This window comes from Tamandua tetradactyla, chromosome 1, assembly GCF_023851605.1.
Source record: "Tamandua tetradactyla isolate mTamTet1 chromosome 1, mTamTet1.pri, whole genome shotgun sequence".
NCBI lineage: Eukaryota > Metazoa > Chordata > Mammalia > Pilosa > Myrmecophagidae > Tamandua > Tamandua tetradactyla.
In genome coordinates, this window is record NC_135327.1 from 46,843,496 (window position 1) to 46,864,786 (window position 21,291).

The following is a 21,291-nucleotide window of genomic DNA, read 5'->3' on the forward strand; positions in this document are numbered from 1 at the left end:
GCAGCAGGAATCTACATCTATCTCAGGAGGCAAAATTTATTAAAAAGAATATCATGTACTGCATCCTTAGAAAACTGATCAGCTAAAACAACAATGAACAAGAAAGAAAATCAGATGAAAGGAGCACTGGAAAAAGAGATTTACTAGCCATAAAAAAAAATGAAGCTGGAGTATTCAAAGTCAATTTCTTATAAACGAAATTAGAAGAAATAATGAAGCCCAAACATTAAGAGGCACATCGTTTTAGATCTGATGAGGAACAGAACCCCAACCTTCTGATCTCTAGCCCTGTAGTGAAAGAATTTTTCACTATAGTACAGCATTGCTTTTTCTTTCAATGATACCTTCATTAGACCATTATTAAAATAATTTGCATTGACTGCAGACACTGAGAGCAGACAGGTCAGAAGTGTACATCCCAATGAGCTTGTCCAATGACTCTATTAGAACTTGAGCTACAGCCACCACCCCACATGCCCAAGTTCAGAACCCACACCTTTTCACTCCCAATCCCATAGGTTTTGGCTTTGTAGCAAAAGAAAATCCTGTCTAAAGTCCCAAACCCTCAGGTAAAAGTGTTCTCTTCACAGACACCAACATTAACTTGGCTGTTGTTCCCCTCATCTTTGTCTGTAGGAATACTATGCTAGTCTTCTTGTTATAGGCCCATAGTATCCTATATAATTTCATCAATCTAAGGTCACAATCTGTGAAGTTAACCTGTTCCAAGTACCCTTCATAGATACCTTTCTTTCTCATCTGTTAAGTGCCCTAAAAAGCACCCTGCTTTCTCTGAAGTTCACATTTATATCATTAATACAAGTGAGTGTTAATTCAGAAATAAGCATATTAAACATCCATTAATATTTTTGCTCTCGGTTTTAGTTTCTTCCGTGTAACTTTTTAATACTTAAAACTTCATTTATATTTTAACCCATATATTTGCCCCCAAACAATTGAGGCTCTCATGAAATCATAGAGACTTTGAAAGAGGGTGAATTTTATCATACAAATACTTCATACATAGATAGTAATACCACACCATAAAAAATAGCATACTTTTCCATAAAATTATGTGAAATGGTGTTTTTTCTCTATTCTTCCTAATATATTCTTTACCAACTGTATCCAATTCTTAAAATAACTTGAAGATATCAGGCATAACTGAACATTTAAGCAAATTCAGAGGACTACACACCAAAGGAACAAATCCCTAATGGTACTTGTTCTAAGAATTATTGCAGAATAGTATTAATTAATTAATTAAAATTAAAATAGCACCATACTTCAAATGTGGCACAAAGCACAAATTATGTTGATGTAATTTTTTAAATTAAAAAAAATCAAAGTTTACTAAAAACAATTAAATAACAACTGAACAATAATTTCAAATTGCAAAAATGTCATTTCTTTATTGAATGGCAGTTATTCTTTTTTCCTTTCTTTTGCATGGGCAGGCACCAGGAATTGAACCCAAGTCTCTGGCATGGCAGACTCAAGAACTCTGCCTGCTGAGCCACCATGGCCTGCCCCAGTTATTTATCTTTGTCAACAATTATCTTGCACAGGTCATAAATAAATGGGATGATTATCTACCTGAAAAATGTCCTGAGAAACTTACCATCATTTTGGCTCTTTCCCTTCATCTCCTCCTTCCATGATGGGATGGTGTTCAGGGGAACGTAGTCCCTCACGTATTCTTTGCGTCTCTCCTCTACGGTCATCTTCAGTAAACGTTCTTGCAAAATAAAAGTAGAATCTCCATTTGTATTTAACTTTTAAGCTCAGGAATTGTTTTATACTTTAAACAATAATGAGGTTAACATTTAAACTAACCATAGAATTGGTATGGTCTTGAGGAACACCAAATATAATTACAATGACTCCATAAGTGAGTGTTTTAACAGGTGTCAAATTAATTCCATATTATCAGGAAAATAAAATTGTCAACAACTGATGAAGAAGACTCTTAGGTTGATAAATAAGTTAAATCTTTAATTCTTTCAATCAACATTTATTGACAAGTCTATAGATGCCAGGTACAAACTGCAGATACAAAGGTAATGCTTAACCTAAAGGAGTTCACAGGACAAAAAGAGAAAATGAACTGCATAGACTGCGGATACAAAGGTGATGATTAACCTTAAGGAGTTCACAGGACAAAAAGAGAAAATGAATAAAGTACAAAATAACACTTAAAGTAAAACACAAAATGCTCAAATAAGTATGTATAAATGTTGAGCACACAAGAAAGGGAGCCACTGAAATACTTTCTCAATAATACAATGCCATCAACAATAAAAATGCACTTTCAATATAATAATAGCTTCATGGAGGTGATACAAACATCACTTTAAAAATACATCTTTATTATAAGATTAAAATATAAAAAAGAAAAACATCCTAAAACTAATAATAGTGGCTCTCATTTATAAAGAATTCAGTGTGTGCCAGGTCTTCACATGGATAATCTCATTGAAATAATTTTCCCATAACTCAGTAAAATTGGTAGTATTATTGTCCCTATTTTGCAGATTGGGAAATGAAGCACAGCAAAGTTAAAGAATTTGTCCAAAGCCACAAAACTTAAAAATGGCAAGCCAGATTAAAACCCAGATGGATATCTTCATTAGTCATACACTATAGCCACTATTCACCACTATACTAAACTACCTTCTCAAGGAAAGATCTCCAAAAGTTGATATGTAGGCTGGTTCATGAAGGATAGGGAGAATTTTGCCATGAAGAGTACGATGTAAAGGAATTTCAGACTAGGTAAACAAAGGTAAGGAAGATATGAATATTCAAATGGAGCTGCAAGATATGATAGGAGGAAGAGAGTGGACATAGAGGTGAAAAGTAGCTGGAAACATAAATCGAAACAAAACCATATAGGGACTTATATGCCATGCTGAGGATTTAAACTTTATCCTCTAATGCTGACCACTAACATTCCAAATGGAATATGCATATGACAGAAGGTACAATAAACAACCCGCTAAGATGTAAGAAAAAAGTCTAAGAATTGTAATTATATTTACTTTTAATCTAAAAGAAAATAAGGAAAATATTAAGATTTACAAATATTCAACATATAAATTGATATCGGCATCCTCACTCAATCTGTATGCCTGCTATCATATACTTTGCCTAAGATCTTCCACAATAGAAAGACAGACAATAATACTCTCGTGCCTTTCAACATACTGCAAGGTATCATAGTTTAGGTGAATGGATTTAAGGATAGCATCTAGTTTTAGATAATTTAACCTTCATTAAACAATCCATTTAAAAGACTCTTGCAAGGAAATAAATTGTAAAAAGTATTGATAATGTAAGCACAAGTGAACAAAAATGAGAAGGCAAAATTTCTCCAACTCCCAGAATTAGCTCTTCTTCAGCCACTTTATGACAAAATACATATATATGTTAATCAATGTTATATATTCAAATCACATTAGTCAAGGGTCAAAACAGTACTGAGCTTACGGTGACTATGGGACCTTCAAGCAGTTGAAGTTAAGAATCTGAAGCTCAGGAGAGAGGTTTAGCCTAGAGATAGGTATTTTGGAAGTTATCACCCAAATTTCTAGTCTTAGAGGAAATACATAGGAAAGTAGGACAGAAAGAAGAAAGGGAAGAAGGGAAGCAATCAAACCTCAAAAAAAAAAAAATTTAGGGAGTGGGCACAAATGGGGATAAAACTCAGATGTCATAGGGGTACAAGCTGAGTCAAAGGACTTGGTGATGTAGAAAACAGCAAAGAAAAAAGTTTTATTACATGTGGAGAATAGTGACTGTTACAAGAAGGTCAAGAAGAATAAAGATTCATAAGTCATTGGTTTTATCAACTAGGCCAGAAGTGGCACTAAAAAGAAATCAAAGTGGCTAAAAGAGTACAAGAGCTCAAAGAATATAGGAGATGGGGAAAAGAGTACAAGCAGAGGAGTTAATCTTAGAAAAGAAGACAAGTGTTTCCTTTAAAATAGGAACAAAGCAAAAAGAACATTATAAAGAACCAGAAAAATGAGAATATGGAAGGTATGTTAGGGCTGTTTATGCTATACAGCATGTATTTTCTTCATGAATTAAAAGGCAATGTCAGGACTTCAGGGAAGATGGCCGAATAGAGTAGCTCAAGATTAGCCCTGCTCCCTCACGGAAAAGTTAGAAAAAGGACAAGAGGGCAACTGAGGGGGCAATTCAGGAGTGTGGCTGACCTGGGAGAGCCTTCTGTACCACATAGGGGAGCCCTGGTTGCAGAAACTGAGGAACTGAGAGGCACAGGGCTGGAGCCTGGTATGGAGGCATGGAGTCCATGGGAGTGCATCCACGGGAGCCGGGGACTAGGAATAAGCCAGGCTGCATTCCTTGGGCTACCCTCACCAGTGCTGCCCCATGACCAGTGACTTATCCCACACCCCACACACATGAACCTTGTCACCTGCTCCCATTTCCAACGCTCCAGGCGCCCCACCCCACCAGCCCCCAGTGCACGTACCTGTTCTATACCCCTACCCCAAATACAGACCAATCCACCTCTCCTGCACCCCTCCCAAGCACTACCTCCCCTCCCTGTTCCCTGCATGCTTTTGCCAGTGTATAAAGGCTGTGGGCACTAACTTCCAAGCTACCCCTGCTCCCCTGACCATAGTGTCACACAGCCTCACCCCATACCCCATGAGCTCCTCACACCAGTTCACCGCACTCCTAGACCCATGCATGCCCACAGGCCCCCAGTCACTCCATTCAGCTCTGGGATCAGCAATTTACAGCAGTCTTAGAACCGCATATGTGCATGGCCCTCAGCCACACTTCCCAGCCAGCTCTGAGAAAGTCCTGACCTCCCCAGCAGGGTCACATCTGCCCCAATCCACAAAGACATAATGCCTACCTGCTGAAACAGCTCTATGCATGTGCACAATGGTCCCCATGCCTTAGACCAGTGCACACCAAGGTTACACCCCCCACCCCAGACCGGTGCACTCGCACAGCTACATCCTACCTGGTCACTGGGTGCCCACGTTCACAAGCATCAGCATAACATCCCAACCTGCACCTATGCCTGCCCTGAAACAAATCACCCACTGAGTGCCCTACCCCCTACCGTGCTCCCTGCTATACAACCATCCCACAAACACAAGGCTTTAGACTATTGAAAGAAATCAACTCCCAAAGTAAATCAATCACAATATTTAAATGTCACACAGATAGCAGAAGATCACTAAGCATATCACAATGCAGACAGATATAGCCCTTCCTCGTGACCAAATTAAAACATCAGAGGAGACACAGATGTTGGAGCAACTAATCAAAGATGTTCGCACAACTCTACTTAATAAAATAAGTGGGATAGTAACTGACATAAAGGAGATCAAGAAGACAACAGAAGAGCATAAAGAGGAATTTGAAAGAATAAACAGAAAAAAGCAGATATCACAGAGATTAAAGACTTTATTGACCAAATAAAAAACATACTAGAGGCACACAACACCAGATTTGAAGAGACAAAAGTATAAGTGATATAGAGGACAAGATAATTGACTTCAAAGACTCAAAACAGCAAATGGTGAAAACAGATGGAAAAAATTGAACTGCACCTCAGGGAAATGATAGACAAAACAAAGCACACAAATAAAAGAATCATTGGTGTCCAAGAAGGAGAAGAGAGGCGTAAAGGACTAGGAAGAGTAGTTGAGGATATAATGGGGGAAAACTTCCCAACCCTTATAAATGACATAAATATACAAGTGAAAGAAGCCCAACGAGCTCCAAATGGAACAAATCCAAATAGTCCTTCCCCAAGACATACTAATCAGTCTTGTCATACAAGGGAAACCAAATAAGTCTGAGTTCAGATACTCAACTAGCACCTTGGAGGCAAGAAGGCAGTAGTACGATATATTCAATTTCTTGAAAGAGAAAGACTTCCAGCCAAGAATTCTGTACCCAGCCAAACTGTCCTTCAAAACTAAGGGAGAGATTAAAGTTTTTGTAGATAAAGAAGCCCTGAAAGAATCTGTCAACAAGAGAACAGCTCTACAAGAAGTACTAAAAAGAGTTCAGCCAGCTGAAAAAAAAAGACAGGAGAAGGAGGTCTGCAGGAGGGCACAGAATTGAAGAGTACCACTAAGGATAATTCGAAGAATACAAAGAGAAAGAGAGAAAAGAATATAGAGACACGACAAATGAAATCCAAAAGATAAGATGGGGGATTCAAGAAACGCCTTTTCAGTAATAACTTTGAATGTTAACAGACTAAACTTACCAATTAAAAGATACAGATTGGCAGAATGCATTAAGAAACATAATCCAGCTATATGCTGCTTACAAGAGACTCATTTTAGAAACAAGGATATAAATAGATTAAAAGTGAAAGGATGGAAAAAGATGCTCCACACAAGTTGTAATCAAAAGAAAGCAGGAGTAGCTCTACTAATACCAGAAAAAAATAGACTTTAAATGTAAAGACATCATAAGAGACAAAGAAGGACACTACATATTAATAAAAGGGACAATTCAACAAGAAGAAATAACAATCATAAATGTTTATGCTTCCAATCAAGGATCTCCAAAGTACATGAAACAGACAATGGCAAAATTGAAGGGAGTAATAGATATTTCAAAAATAATAATAGGAGACTTCAATACAACATTCACCTGTATAGATAGAAATAAAATAAATCATAAGAAGATACTATGAAAAACTATATGGCAATAAACTAGACAACTTAGATAAAATGGACAAATTCTTGGAGACACAAAAACATGCTACACTGACTCAGGAAGAAACAGATCTCAACAAACCAATCACAAGTAAAGAGATACAATCAGTCACCAAAAATCTTCCTACAAAGAAAAGCCCAGAGCCAGATAACTTCACAGGGGAATTTTATCAAACATTCCAAAAAGAAGTAATACCAATACTGCGCAAACTTTCCCAAAAAACTAAGAAAAAAGGAAGTCTACCTAACTCATTTTATGAAGCTAATATCATTTTAATACCAAAACCAGGTAAAGATGTTACAAGAAAGGAAAACTACAGGCCAATCTTCCTAATGAACATAGAAGAAAGGAAAACTACAGGTCAATCTCCCTAATGAACATAGATGCAAAAATTCTCAATAAAACATTAGCAAATCAAATCTAACAACATATTAAAAGAATTATATACCATGACCAAGTCCGGTTTATACCAGGAATGCAAGGATGGTTCAACACAAGAAAATCAATTAAGGTAATACAGCACATTAATAAATTGAAAGGGAAAAATCACATGATCATCTCAATTGTTGCTGAAAAAGCATTCAACAAAATTCAGCATCTTTTTCTGATAAAAATATTCCAAAAGATAGGAATCAAAGTTAACTACCTCGGGCGGGCCGCGGTGGCTCAGCGGGCAAAGTGCTTGCCTGCTATGCCGGAGGACCTCGGTTCGATTCCCGGCCCCAGCCCATGTAACAAAAAACAAAAACAAAATACAATAAAACAAGAAAATGTTTAAAGATGTTTCCCTTTCTTCCTTCCTTCCTTCCTTCTATCCTTCCTTCCTTCTCTCTGTCTTTCCTTTAAAAAAAAAAAAAAAAAAAAAAGTTAACTACCTCAATACGATAAAGGGAATATATGAAAAACTGATAGTCAGTGTTATTCTCAATGGAAAGAGACTGAAAGCTTTCCCCCTAAGATCAGGAACAAGACAAGGATGCCCACTGTCACCACCATTATTCAACATTGCGCTAGAAGTTCTAGCTAGAGCAATCAGGCATGACAAAGAAATAAAAGGTATCCAAATTGGAAAGGAAGAAGTAAAATTCTCATTATCTGCAGATGATATGATACTATACTTGGAAGATCCTGAGAAATCTACAGCAAAGTTACTTGAGCTAATATACAAATTCAGCAAAGTAGCAGGATATAAAATTAATATGCAAAAATCAGAAACATTTCTATATATAAGCAATGACCTAGCTGGGGAGTCAGTTAATGAAAAAATTCCATTCAAAATAGCAACTAAAAGAATGAAGTACTTAGGAATGAACTTAACTAGGGATGTAAAGGACTTGTACACAGAAAACTACATAACATTGCTAAAAAGAAATCAAAGGAGATCTACAGAGGTGGAAAGACAGTCCTTGCATGGATAGGAAGGCTAAATATAGTTAAGATGTCAATTCTCTCCAAATTGATCTACAAATTAACACCGTACCAATCAAAATTCCAACAACCTACTTTGAAGATTTGGAAAAGCTAATTATGAAATTCATCTGGAAGGGAAAGAGAACCCAAATAACTAAAAACATACTAAAAAAAGAAGAACAAAGAAAAGTATTAACATTCCTTGACTTTAAAACCTATTATAAAGCTATAATGTTCAAAACAGCATGGTACACTGGATATCCATATGTAAAAGAATGAAAGAAGACCCGTATCTCACACCTTATACAAAAGTTAACTCAAAATGGATCAAAGATCTAAACATTAGGTCTAAGACCATAAAACAGTTAGAAGAAAATGTAGGGAGATAGCTTATGAATCTTACAACTGGAGGCGGTTTTATGGACCTTAAACCTAAAGCAAGAGCACTGAAGAAAGAAATAAATAAATGGGAGCTCCTCAAAATTAAACACTTTTGTGCATCAAAGAACTTCATGAAGAAAGTAGATAGACAGCCTACACAATGGGAGATAATATTTGGAAATGACATATCAGATAAAGGTCTAGTATCCAGAATTTATAAAGAGATTGTCCAACTCAACAACAAAAAGACAGCCAACCCAATTACAAAATGGGAAAAAGATTTGAACAGACATCTACCAGAAGAGGAAATACAAATGGCCAAAAGGCACATGAAGAGATGCTCAATGTCCCTGGCCATTAGAGAAATGCAAATCAAAACCACAATGAGATATCATCTCACATCCACCAGAATGGCCATTATCAACAAAACAGAAAATGACAAGTGCTGGAGAGGATGCGGAGAAAGAGGCACACTTATCCACTGTTGGTGGGAATGTCAAATGGTGCAACCACTGTGGAAGGCAGTTTGGCGGTTCCTCAAAAAACTGAATATAGAATTGCCATACGACCCAGCAATACCATTGCTAGGTATCTACTCAAAGGACTTAAGGGCAAAGACACAAACGGACATTTGCACACCAATGTTTATAGCAGCGTTATTTACAATTGCAAAGAGATGGAAACAGCCAAAATGTCCATCAACAGAAGAATGGCTAAGCAAACTGTGGTATATACATACAATGGAATATTATGCAGCTTTAAGACAAGATAAACTTATGAAGCATGTAATAACATGGATGGACCTAGAGAATATTATGCTGAGTGAGTCCAGCCAAAAACTAAAGGACAAATACTGTATGGTCCCACTGATGTGAACTTGAAATATGTCATTGGTAACAGAGTCCAGCAGTAGTTAGAAACAGGGTAAGATAATGGGTAATTGAAGCCGAAGGGATACAGATTGTGCAACAGGACTAGATACAAAAACTCAAAAATGGACAGCACAATAATACCTAATTGTAAAGTAATCATGTTAAAACACTGAATGAAGCTGCATCTGAGCTATAGGGTTTGTTTTTATTACTATTATTACTACTTTTATTTCTTTTCTCTATATTAACATTTTATATCTTTTTGTGTTGTGTTGCTAGTTCCTTTAAACTGATGCAAATGTACTAAGAAACGATGATCATGCATCTATGTGATGATGTTAAGAATTACTGAGTGCATATGTAGAATGGTATGATTTCTAAATGTTGTGTTAATTTCTTTTTTTTTTCTTTCCGTTAATAAAAAAAAAAAAAACAGCATGGTACTGGCACAAAGACAGAAGCATTGACCAATAGAATTGAATCGAGAGTGCAGAAACATACCAACAAATCTCTGGTAAACTAATTGTTGACTCTGAACTGGGACAAAACAGTCTTCCAAATAATTGGTCATGGAAGAACTGCATATCAATAGCCAAAAGTATGAAAGAGACCCCAATTTACACCCTACACAAAAATTAACTCAAAGTGGATCAAATACCTAAATATAAGAACTAGTACCATAAAGCTTCTAGAAAAAAATGTAAGGAAACAACTTCAAGACCCAGTAATAGCAGGTAGCTTCCAAAACTTTACATCCAAAGCACAAGCAACAAAAGAAAAAAAAGATAAATGGGAACTCCTCAAAATCAAATCCTTCTGCACCTCAAAAGACTCTGCAAAGTCATTGGTAACAGAGTCCAGCAGGAGTTAGAAACAGGGTAAGATAATGGGTAATTGGAGCGGAAGGGATACAGACTGTGCAACAGGACTAGATACAAAAACTCAAAAATGGACAGCACAATAATACCTAATTGTAAAGTAATCATGTTAAAACACTGAATGAAGCTGCATCTGAGCTAGAGGGTTTTTTTTTTGTTTGTTTGTTTTTTACTATTATTACTACTTTTATTTCTTTTCTCTATATTAACATTTTATATCTTTTTCTGTTGTGTTGCTAGTTCCTCTAAACTGATGCAAATGTACTAAGAAACGATGATCATGCATCTATGTGATGATGTTAAGAATTACTGAGTGCATATGTAGAACGGTATGATTTCTAAATGTTGTGTTAATTTCTTTTTTTTTCTTTCTTTCCGTTAATAAAAAAAAAAAAGAAAATTAAATGCAGAAAAAAAAAAAGAAGGATACTATATATTAATAAAAGGGACAATTCACCAAGAGGAAATAACAATCATAAATGTTTACACTCATTTAATCAAGGAGTTAATCAAGGAGCTCCAAAGTACATGAGACAAAGATGGACAAAACTGAAGGGAGCTGAGTTTCAAGAGATACAGCCACCAAAAAAATAAAATTTAAAAATTAAAAAGAGAGAGAGAGAGAGAGAGAGAGATGCAGCCAGCAGGTAGCAGTTCCCCTGTAGGAGCAAAGCATGAAATGCCTAAATCAAAGACACTTGTTTCTTCGAGCTCATCTGGCAGTAATTCTGATAGTGAAGTCAACAAAAAGTGAAAAAGGAAAAAGCAGGTTACTCTGGAAAAACCTGTAAAGAAGCAAAAGACGTGAAACCTCGAGAGCCCTATCATCTCCCAAGTGCAGCAGCAGCAGCAAAGACGATAATATGTTTCAAATTGGAAAAACGAGATATGGGTCAGTGTTTGGGACTTTAAAGGGAAAGTCCAAATTGACATTAGAGAATGTTGGGTGGATCCAGAAGGCAAAATGAAACCAGAAAAGAAAAGGTATTTCTTTAAATCCCAAGCAATAAAGCCAGCTGAAGGAACAGATTTCTGACATTGATGCAATTAAAAAAAACTATAAAATGCTTGCCTTATAAAACCTGTTCTATTCTAGTTGTTTTTTTTTACACTGACTTTTGTTTTCTAAATGTTGTTTTCCAACCTACTGTATATTTAGATTGCAGAACAGTTTGTAAGGGGAATTTTTTTTAATGTGCATTATTAAAAATGTTCTGAGTGAAGTTAATTGTCAGCTTTACTAAGGAGGATGGCTTCATGACCACCATCTAGTGTAAAATAAAATCAAGTAATACAATCTTAAAAAAAAAAAAAAAAAAGACTGCAAAAAGGTGAAGAGGCAGCCAACTCAATGGGAGAAAATAATTTGGAAATCATATATCAGATGACGGTTTGAATTTCTGTATATACAAAGAAATCACACAATTCAACAACAAAAGAATAAACAACCCAATTATAAAATGGGCTAAAGATATGAATAGGCATTTTTCTGAAGAGCAAAAACAGATAGCTCAAAAGCACATGAAGAGATGCTCATTTTCATTGGCTATATAAGGGAAATGCAGATCAAGACTACAATGAGATACCACCTCACACCTAAAAGAATGGCTATTAAACAAACAGAAACTATAAATGTTTGAGAGGATGTGGAGAAACTGGGTCACTTATGCACTGCTGGTGGGAATGTATAATGGTGTGACCACTATGGAAGACTGTTTGGCGGTTCCTTAGGAAACTAAATATCCAGTTGCCCTATGATCCAGCAATAGCACTACTTGGTATATAACTAGAAGAGCTGAAAGCAATGATACAAACAGACATTTGCACACCGATGTTCATGGCAGTATTATTCACAATCACCAAAAGATGGAAACAATCCAATGCCCATCAACAGACAAGTGGATCAACAAAATGCAGCATAAACATACAATGTAATATTATACAGCAGTAAGACAAAATGATGTCCTGAAGCACATGACAAGATGGATGAGCCTTGAGGACACAATGCTGAGTGAAATTAGCCAGACACAAAAGGATAGATACTGAATGATTCCACTTTTATGACCAGCATAAAGTTATAATCAGAGGCTTATAATGCAGAATATAGGGTACTTAGAGATACATAGAAGCTAGAGATGGGTGAACCATTAGCTAATGAGGTCGAATTCCAATGTAAGGGAATAGATAGCAGTGAAGGTGGTTCTCTAATGAGGTTGAACTCCAATGTAAGGGAATAGATAGCAGTGAAGGTGGTTCTCTAGTGGGTCTATAAGTAACATTACCATATTAAAGATGAACAAGATTGACAGGGATTGTATAGACCTACGTATCCCACTGATTAACACTAGAATATGAATCACTTTTCACAAGAACTACTTCAAAGATATGATTCCTGTAGAAAGAGTGTTTAAGTCCAGGGTACAGGGGGAAACTGCTATTGCATGCTATAAACTATGTTCAAAAGGAATCCATCAGTACTGTCACAGTAACAGCATACGTAAATAATGTGGGGAGGGACAAGAGTTAAGAGGAGGTTTAGATTTCCTATTTGGCAAGGGTGTGTTTATTGGTTTTCCCTCTCTTGGGAACAACGAAATCATCTAAAATTGAGAATGTTGATGAGTGTGGACTTTGGGCATTATACATGATGCCTAATGAATGTAGGTGGCTGAAGGATGCTCTGACTGAGAAGTAGACTGGCAAATGATGGTATATACATATGATCGAATACTGTGCTGCTACAAAAGGAACAAAGTCGTGAGGCATGCAACAATGTGAATGAACATGTGGGACACTGCTGAGACAAAATAAGCTAGAAACAAAAGAACAAGAATGTTATGGTCACCTTTAGAAAATGCTTATAAGAAACAGGGGCCTAGATTGTAAGCTTTTAGAGCAGACACATTAAGTCCAGAGTAGTGATTATTATTTCTGGATTTTGACAGGCTGTTTTATATATATAAAACCTGATATTTAGAGATAAGAACGAAGCTGAACAGAAGTAACTCAGAACATAGGGGTAAGAAGACAGTGTCTATATTTTAGAACAATGCATATTCTTTAAGACCAGTGGAAGAAAGCTTTATTTGGTCTGGAACTGAAATATTCTGTAGTGCATAATCTAATTCAACCTATCTGTATAGCTCATTTGAACAACTGAAACAGAGAGCACAGAATAAGAAAGAGGTCTTTTAATCCCGTATAGATTATTGTAATGCCTGGATACATCCTAGAGTATATTAAGCAGATAATCAAAAAGTATTAGCAAAGTCCCCTGAGGGATGGGAAAAAGAATATGGAATTATTAAACCTTACCATCAGGAAATCTCCTGATACTGTGTCAAACTTTAGGGACACCTAAATCAACAGGCTATGCCCTCGATCATGAGGTTTACTCTTGTGAAGCTTACGTAGGTAGCAGAGAAGCTTAGACTACCTATAGGCATGTTTAAGAGCTACTTCTGGAGGACCTCTTTTCTTGCTCAGATGTGTCCTCACTCTCTATCAGCCCAACTCTGCAAGTGAAATCATTGCCCTCCCCCCTATGTGGGACATAACATCCAGGGGTGAAAGTCTCCCTGGCAATGTGGGATTTGACTCCCAGCGATGAATCCAGACGTGGCGCTGTGGGATCAACAATTCCATCCTGACCAAAAGGGGGAAAGAAGTATAATTAATAAAGTATCAGTGGCAGAGAGAGTTTCAATAGAGTCAAGAAGCTACTCTGGAAGTTGGTCTTACACAAGCTTCAATTAGATCTTGCTACCTATCATAACCTGCCAACCCCAACCAAGACCATTCCAGCCAATCCTAAAGAGCGCATAGGGCAATATATAAAATTCCACAAGGGTTCCATGCACTAGAGTAACTTTCTAGAAACTTACAACCTCCAAATGGGTCCCTGGTCCAGAAAAGTCCTGAAACCTAGCCTACCCTCTTAGAACATCAGATAGTTCCATTTCCCTACTCAATATTAGTGACAGACCCTTCCAATATGAAAAATTTAGAATTTCCATAGCCCAAACATCCCTAAAGAGCAGGATGAAAAGATCAAAGATGATAATACAGTTATACGAGAAAATAGGATTTAACAAATGAATATGAATGCTGAATCATTAAATTGATATCTTTTTTAGTCTCCAGTATTTAACAGCAGATAGAAGTGAAAACCTAAAATTGTGAAATTTAACCCATGTCAAATTCTAAAATATGTTCTACAACTAATTGTGGTGCTGTGCTTTGAAATTTATAGCTTTTTTGTATACATGTTATTTTTCACAAAAAAAAAAACGAAGGAAAAAAAGTCGATTGTGATTAAAAAAAAAAAAAAAAAGGCCCCCAGCCTACTATACTCTGGGGCAGCTAGAAGGAAAAATATGAGAGGATCGTATGGTAGCCCATGACAAACTCTAGGATCTGTCCTGTAACTACTTGTTGAAGAGTGCTTTGAAAATTATTGCTTTTTTATTTCTTTGCTTTGTATATATGTATGTTATATTATACAATAAAAAAAGTTAAAAAATAAAACAAAGTAAAAAAAAAGCAATGTCACGATTTTAACACAAGATAACCCCAAATGTTTCCAAAATTACAGGAAATTTACTATCATTTAAGCATCCCAACATTTAAAGAATATACAAAGTGCAACAATCCATTTGTGGGGGGAAATACTCAATCTAAAAGTTTAATAAAAAGCAAAAGATTTTTCATATTTCACACCACAAGAAAGATTTTAAAATCTTCTTTGACTTGTTAGCAGTTTTTGTGTCAATGTCTTCCTGATGTTTCATATAATCATTACACAGTAAAAGAACTTCCTAACTGTCTGCCTCTAGTTCTGCTCTTATCTAATAAGAAGGATGCTTTCTTGTTTCAGGAGTATGTCCACTGATGTGGGAAAGCCTGCTTGTGATTCCAAGAATGATTCTCAAAGTAGATTATGTTTTTATTGAAAACTAATGTCTGCAATATTGTTCACATTACTTTATTTCAAGTGCTAAACATAATATGCCATGAACCAGACTGATTAAAGCCCTCGAAGAAGCCTTGAATTGCTTTCTTTTTAAAGATCCAAGAAATATTATCTAGCCCAGAAGCCCAAAGAAGTGGAGAGAGTCCCCAAATCTTGAAACTAGTACCCCAGTGCTCTTTTCCTGCTTTGTTCTGACTTCCTGATTTAGCGGGCTGTAAGTTTTAAAAGTCAAGCAGTTCTAAACAGCAGCCCAGATGTTCCATGTAAACTTGGATTTAAATCGTGATTTAAAAGGTAATTTATTCCATAAAAGTAATTTTTCTTTCAATGCATTACATTTCACCTTTTTTTCTTAATATATGTAATACCTTGAAGTTTCGCACTTTTGATTGCCATAATTTCTTGGCACCTGCAAACTGCAAGGCAATTATTGTGAATTCCTAATAAATAATGTTTATTATAGGTTTAATATTATATAGAAAGTGCTTCAGCATTTTTGCTTTTGTGATCTTTGTTAAATCTAAAGGATACTATGTATACTCTAGAAATTAAACATTTGTACACTATAAAAAAAAAGGCAATGTCACCTGTTTAGTACAGAGAGATAGGGTCTTGATGGAATGTGCAGCTTGAAGGAATGGCAAAGATTTGAAATTATTACACTGAGTAAGTAACAGGAGATGACTGATAGTTGCCAAAGCACTGCTAAAAAAGCTCAGATCACTAATATGGAATTATTTCAACATTACTGATCAGGCTGAAAGACATTATGAAGCAATTTGTTTTTTTTTGAATGTTAGAAGGTATCTAAAGGAATGCAACCTGGCCTTATCATTTCATTTAAATGTAGACACAGAACAAAAACAAGATGAACAGTTAGACAAAATAAAATAATTAGATAATTCAAGTTGTGATACCTGAAGTAATAATATACATTAAGTGGTTTTGATTTAGGGTTTCAAAAATACTAAATCAATGCTTATTAACCACATGTTGATTTGAGAATTCCTTAGTTATTTGTTTAAACAATGAAACAGACTACATACAGCTTCTTTGACATAACATAAAAGTTTTCCTTAAAGAATGCTTCACCTTTGCAATGAATCCTTTCTCTGTGAATCAAGCACATAACTAAGCAGACCTACTCATTAGATTTTAAACTGAGTTAAAATATGTTTCTAGAATGCCCTGACATGTCACTGAGGTAGATAACCTTCCTTTAAGGTTTAAATAACAGTTACAAAAATATCATGTCATGGGCTTTCTAATGGGATAAAAGCTTCTTTTCACACCAACTATTGTATTGGAAATCCTTAGCTCCTCCTTGATAGTATAATACATATTTTATAATTAAAAATTCCAAAAGTACACTTCCTGATAAAACACTTGGGCAAACATTTAAGTCTTAAGGTCACATTAAACTTCATGCAAACACAGGTTAGGCAAAAGAAATTTGCTTTGTTAAACATCTTTAATCATGCATTTGTGTCTTTATTTAGAAAATATTAATTTGGTTATTTTTCCCCCACTATTAGAAGCAGAAGAAAAATCACATTTTAAAAACACTCTATTCAGTTCCCGGACCATGCACCCAGAAAAAAAAGACTCTAAAATACCTTCTTGTCACAGTCCAACCATATAATGTTAAAAGATGGACCCATTATAACAATGATACTTTATTCAGTTATTCATGAATTATTTTATTCATGTTATTAGTGTTATTGAAAACAATGTCTATCTCTTCCATCATTTTGCCTTCATCATTATCCATAACACAAAACGCAAAACCATCAAATAAAAATGGGCATAAGGAAATTGTTCAAAGCTCACAAGGTAAACGTGTTGAAACTAAAGTAACTGCTACTGCTAAAAAAAAAAAGTAAAATTATTTTATACTTCTTTATATATTCTCAATGGTTACTGTTTTGTGGCACTAGAATTTTTAGTTCTAAATACTCCTACAATCATCAAAACATAATTAAATGGCATATTAGCTAATTTTCAATATATTAATGACCACTGCTGTTCAATCATGCTATGTTAAATATTCTTGTTAATCTGAGAAAAATTCCCTCCATCTCTTTCAACAGAAATCGTTAATCAACTCTCAACCAGTCATCCCTCTATATTTCTTCTATAAAGATGCTATACTTAAGAGAGATTTGCACTATCCTCACTTGCCCTTAACTTTGATATACAGGTTTAGTATATCTTAGCAGTAGCAATGAAAGTACATTATGATACATTTCTGTATAAGGTATGGAAAACGGCAAAAAAAAAAAAAAAAAAAAAAAGCCAGACTCAAGTTTACGTTAAAATATTTTCTCACTATAATGCTAGAGAAAGAAAATGAAGAGGAACAGCAAGAAGAGTAAAGGGAATAAGGGTTGGAACGCACCCATCAGGCTCTTAAGGAATCTGTGTCACTATCAGTCTAGCTGATTTGGTTATGTCTCGATACACACAAAAGTCAGGGGTGGGTTAATCCACAGAAGTGACATCAGTCGCACCCTCCTACTCCAAGCCACTTCGGACTATGAATGGGGATGGCCTATGGGAAAACACAGTGCTGAGGAGAAAAGCCCATTCAGACTTCTCGGAAGACACTTCCACACCGACGTTTTAGATGTTCTAAACTAAACTAAAACACCCACGTTTTAGATGTTCCAGCTTTCAAAAGGCACAGTGCAGCGCAAAGAACCGGACCTAGACAAGGGTGTTAACACCCAAATGAGGGGGCCATTTTTCCAGGATGGAAGTGGGGGAGGGAGAAGCGAGGAGAAAATGGGTGAGGGTGTAGCGGAGCACAGCAGCGTCCAGTGTGTCAGACGGCAGGCACGTGTCCGCGGGACCCCCCCAACCCCGAAACGAGCAGGAGGCCCGCCCAGGGGCCGTCGCGTAAGAGTCCACGGGCGAGAGGGATGAGGGCTGCCCCGATCAGGGATGCCCGGGAGCGGTGGGTAGGCAGGCACACGAGGGGTGTGCACCCACACGTGCGCGAACTGCAGGTGCCCGGGAGACGCGTTCACGCCAGGGTGCGCGTGTGCGCGTGTGTACACACGCACCGGTAGGAAGGCGGCACCGGGCGGGAGCGAGGCGGGAGCTTGGGCAGAGGGCACCGCGGCACACACATCCCTGGCCACCCACACACTCACCCACACACCCACACACACACACACACCTCGACGCCACCCCCCGCACTCCCAGGACTCGACTGGCCAGTACCTTTCTCCTCTCTCCACACCTTTTTCTTCTTGTTGCTGGGGTACATGCTGCCGTGGGGGTGGCTGGCTTTAAGCTGCAAGTTCCCCAGGCTCACGGGCAAACAGGGTGTGTGTGGAGTGGGAGGGGTGGGTGGGGGCTTCGGGAAGGGAAAAAGTGAAAGGCTTCGCGTCCCGCGCCGCTTCTCAGTCGCTGCCCTCCTCCCTCAGCCCGCGCTCAGCTCGTGTCCCACCCGCCTCAGCCCAGCGGCCGCCGCCACAGTAGCACCTCAGAGCCTGTCAACTAGGTCACGCCTCGCGCTAACCTAACCCGGTGCAGACCCCGCCTCCCACCGCTAGGCAACGCCGCCTCCCATTGGCTACACCACCCGCCGCTCTCCGCGTTCCGGCCACCCCGCGCCCCGACTTCGGCCCCAGAGCGCAGGCGCAGGCGCAGGCTCGTGCCCGACTCCGAGGACAGTGGGAAGCTAGAGGGGGCGGAGCCAGGGGCGAGGGGGCTGTAGATGGCCGCGCAGCCGGGACGCGGTGCGGAACTAGCGCCCCGGAGGACAGCGAGTTGGCCCGCGCTGGCAGAGGCTGCGTAGGGGGCGGAGAGTGCGGGGAGCAGGGATGGGCAGGGGGCGTGGCCGGCAGGACCAGGTGCGCCAGGTGAGTGGGAAGAGAGCTGGCGGAATCCGCCTCAGCGACTGGAGGCTGTGGAAGTGGGAGAAGACCGTGGGTCAATACGAATTTTCCATCTGCTCTGTCCTGGGCGAATTTACCAAGTAATCTGAAACTGTCCTCTTGGTGGGCTAAAAAAGGCTGAAAGAAGTGAAAGGATTGGGAAATGGTCCCTTAGCGTGTACAATCGGCATCTCGACCTTCTAGTAAAAAATTGTAAATTTCACTAGAATTCGGTGAAGTTTGGAAGGAACACAGTTAGTCTGGATTACTCAAGGGTTTTAAGGACCGGGAAGTGGTGGGACACCAAAATGTTAAATTGGAAACAGAGTCTTACATCAAAGCAAATCTATCCGGGTGTTAGTTAATCTGAACCAGGTCGTCTTATTGTTTTGTTCCTCCGCCAATTACTTCAGGTCAAGGCACTGGTGCAAAGGGCTGGCTTCATTCTGGATAATACTAATTTGTTGGTTTTCTGAAAATCCAGTTCCAGAAGAATCCAAAACAAAAGTAGGACGACCTAAAATTTAAAGGAAACTTGAACTACAAACTCCCCATCCCAATTTATTGCATTCCTAAATATCAGACAAGCCACATATTGGAATATGTGGTAAATCCATGTTTATTCTTCAATTCTGATGCTGTGTTAAATGTGAAGTACTTAAGTCAGGAGAGTAGGCAAAAAATTACGTGGTACACATTTTAGAAAAAAAAGAATAAGGAAAGAGAAAGGCCCCATTAATTATGAAGAATGAAATATTTTGAATAAAGGGACACTCTGATAAGGATGATTCATAACATAATAAAGTAATAATTTTTATGTTGGCAATATCCCTGCTTCTGTTTTTCTTTTAATGTTATGAAATACATAAAAATTTATTCTGGATAGGAAAAACAGGGAAGCCTTAAAGAAGGAAGGGACATTTGAGTTAGTAATAAAAGTATGTACCTAAGTGGAGAGATCATCATCTACCCATCCAGACTTATACCATGCTCACCATCCCAACCCTAGTCCCAAGAAAACAATCCTTGAGTTTTTGTTTTTGTTGTTTGTTTTTCATTTCCTTGAATATACCTTGTGCTCACCACATGGCTGTTTCTCATGTTTATCTCTATGCCTGGGATGTGATCTGTTAGGTTAACCCATTGTCATTATTCAGATTTCCACTTAAATGTTACTCTTAGGGAAGCCTTACCTTACTCTGAGCCCCTCAGTCTCCACCCTCAGTTTCCCTTTATATACTCTCATTGCTCATTTATTTTCCTTCAAAGCATTTATTATAATTACAATTTATTTTGTGATTATTTTATTAATTTTTATTATTTTATTAATATCTGTCTTTCCTTCTGGGCTTGGTCCCCCTGGAGACACCATACCCAAAAATGGCACAATACCTGATACAAATAGAACCTCAGTAGGTATTTATTGAATTAATAAAAGAAATATTGAATGAATAGAAAGAATGAATGAATGAGTATCCACATAGAGATGTAGGCAAAACTAAGGTGGAGCACATAGAGACCAAAGGGAGTTACATTAGGGAAGTTCTACATCTAATGTAAAGACCTGGAGAGAAACTAGCAAATAAAATTAGCAAACACCTCAAAGAGAGTTAAGACACTTATTCATTTTTAGCGTGTAATAGGTACTCAATACATAATGAATGATCAAGTGAGTGAAAGAAGAATGAAATATCTTCAAGAGGATAGGAAAAGAAGAAGAGTTTAATTTTCACAGAAACCAAAAAAAAATTGTGTATTTTTTCAAGGTGGTGTTTCTGGTCAGAAATGTAAGATGCCTCACAAAGATCAAGTAGAATGAGAACTGAGAAAAAATAACTGGCTTCATACTCTACATAAATTAGTGAAAATAAAAAGGAGGTAAAGAATAAGTAGGAGACAACATGCTGAAAACACTGATAACACACTGTTGTGTTTTGTTTTGTTTTGAGATGTTTAGAGGTTAAAGGAAAAATAGAGGAGATAGTAGCTCAAATATCAGAGTCAAGAGAATGTTTTCTAGGAGAGGTAAAAATGAAGTGTTTAAATTGAGGAGGACAGCAACAAAATAACTCAAACAAACAACACAAAATAATCAAGAGAGAAGAAGAATACATTTTTAGATAAAATACCAGAGAAAATAGAAGTAGATAGACTCAAAAGTGTATGAA

General features: G+C 37.5%; 1 protein-coding gene and 1 pseudogene across 3 annotated transcripts in view; one reads left to right on the forward strand and one right to left on the reverse strand.

The window, feature by feature from the left end:
* The window catches only part of MACROD2 (mono-ADP ribosylhydrolase 2), a 2,249,967-nt gene extending 2,231,246 nt beyond the window's left edge, over window positions 1–18,721 (reverse strand). For all 3 annotated transcript variants that reach the window (XM_077115113.1, XM_077115111.1, XM_077115108.1), the window contains exons 1-2: window positions 18,465–18,721; window positions 1,622–1,738 (exon numbers count right to left, since the gene is read on the reverse strand). In XM_077115113.1, coding sequence (XP_076971228.1) covers window positions 1,622–1,738; window positions 18,465–18,510 — 163 coding nt within the window. In that variant the 5' untranslated portion in view covers window positions 18,511–18,721. The remainder of the gene's footprint in view (window positions 1–1,621; window positions 1,739–18,464) is intronic.
* Window positions 10,947–11,346, forward strand: LOC143678314 (activated RNA polymerase II transcriptional coactivator p15 pseudogene; annotated as a pseudogene).
* Window positions 18,722–21,291: the final 2,570 nt, after the last annotated feature.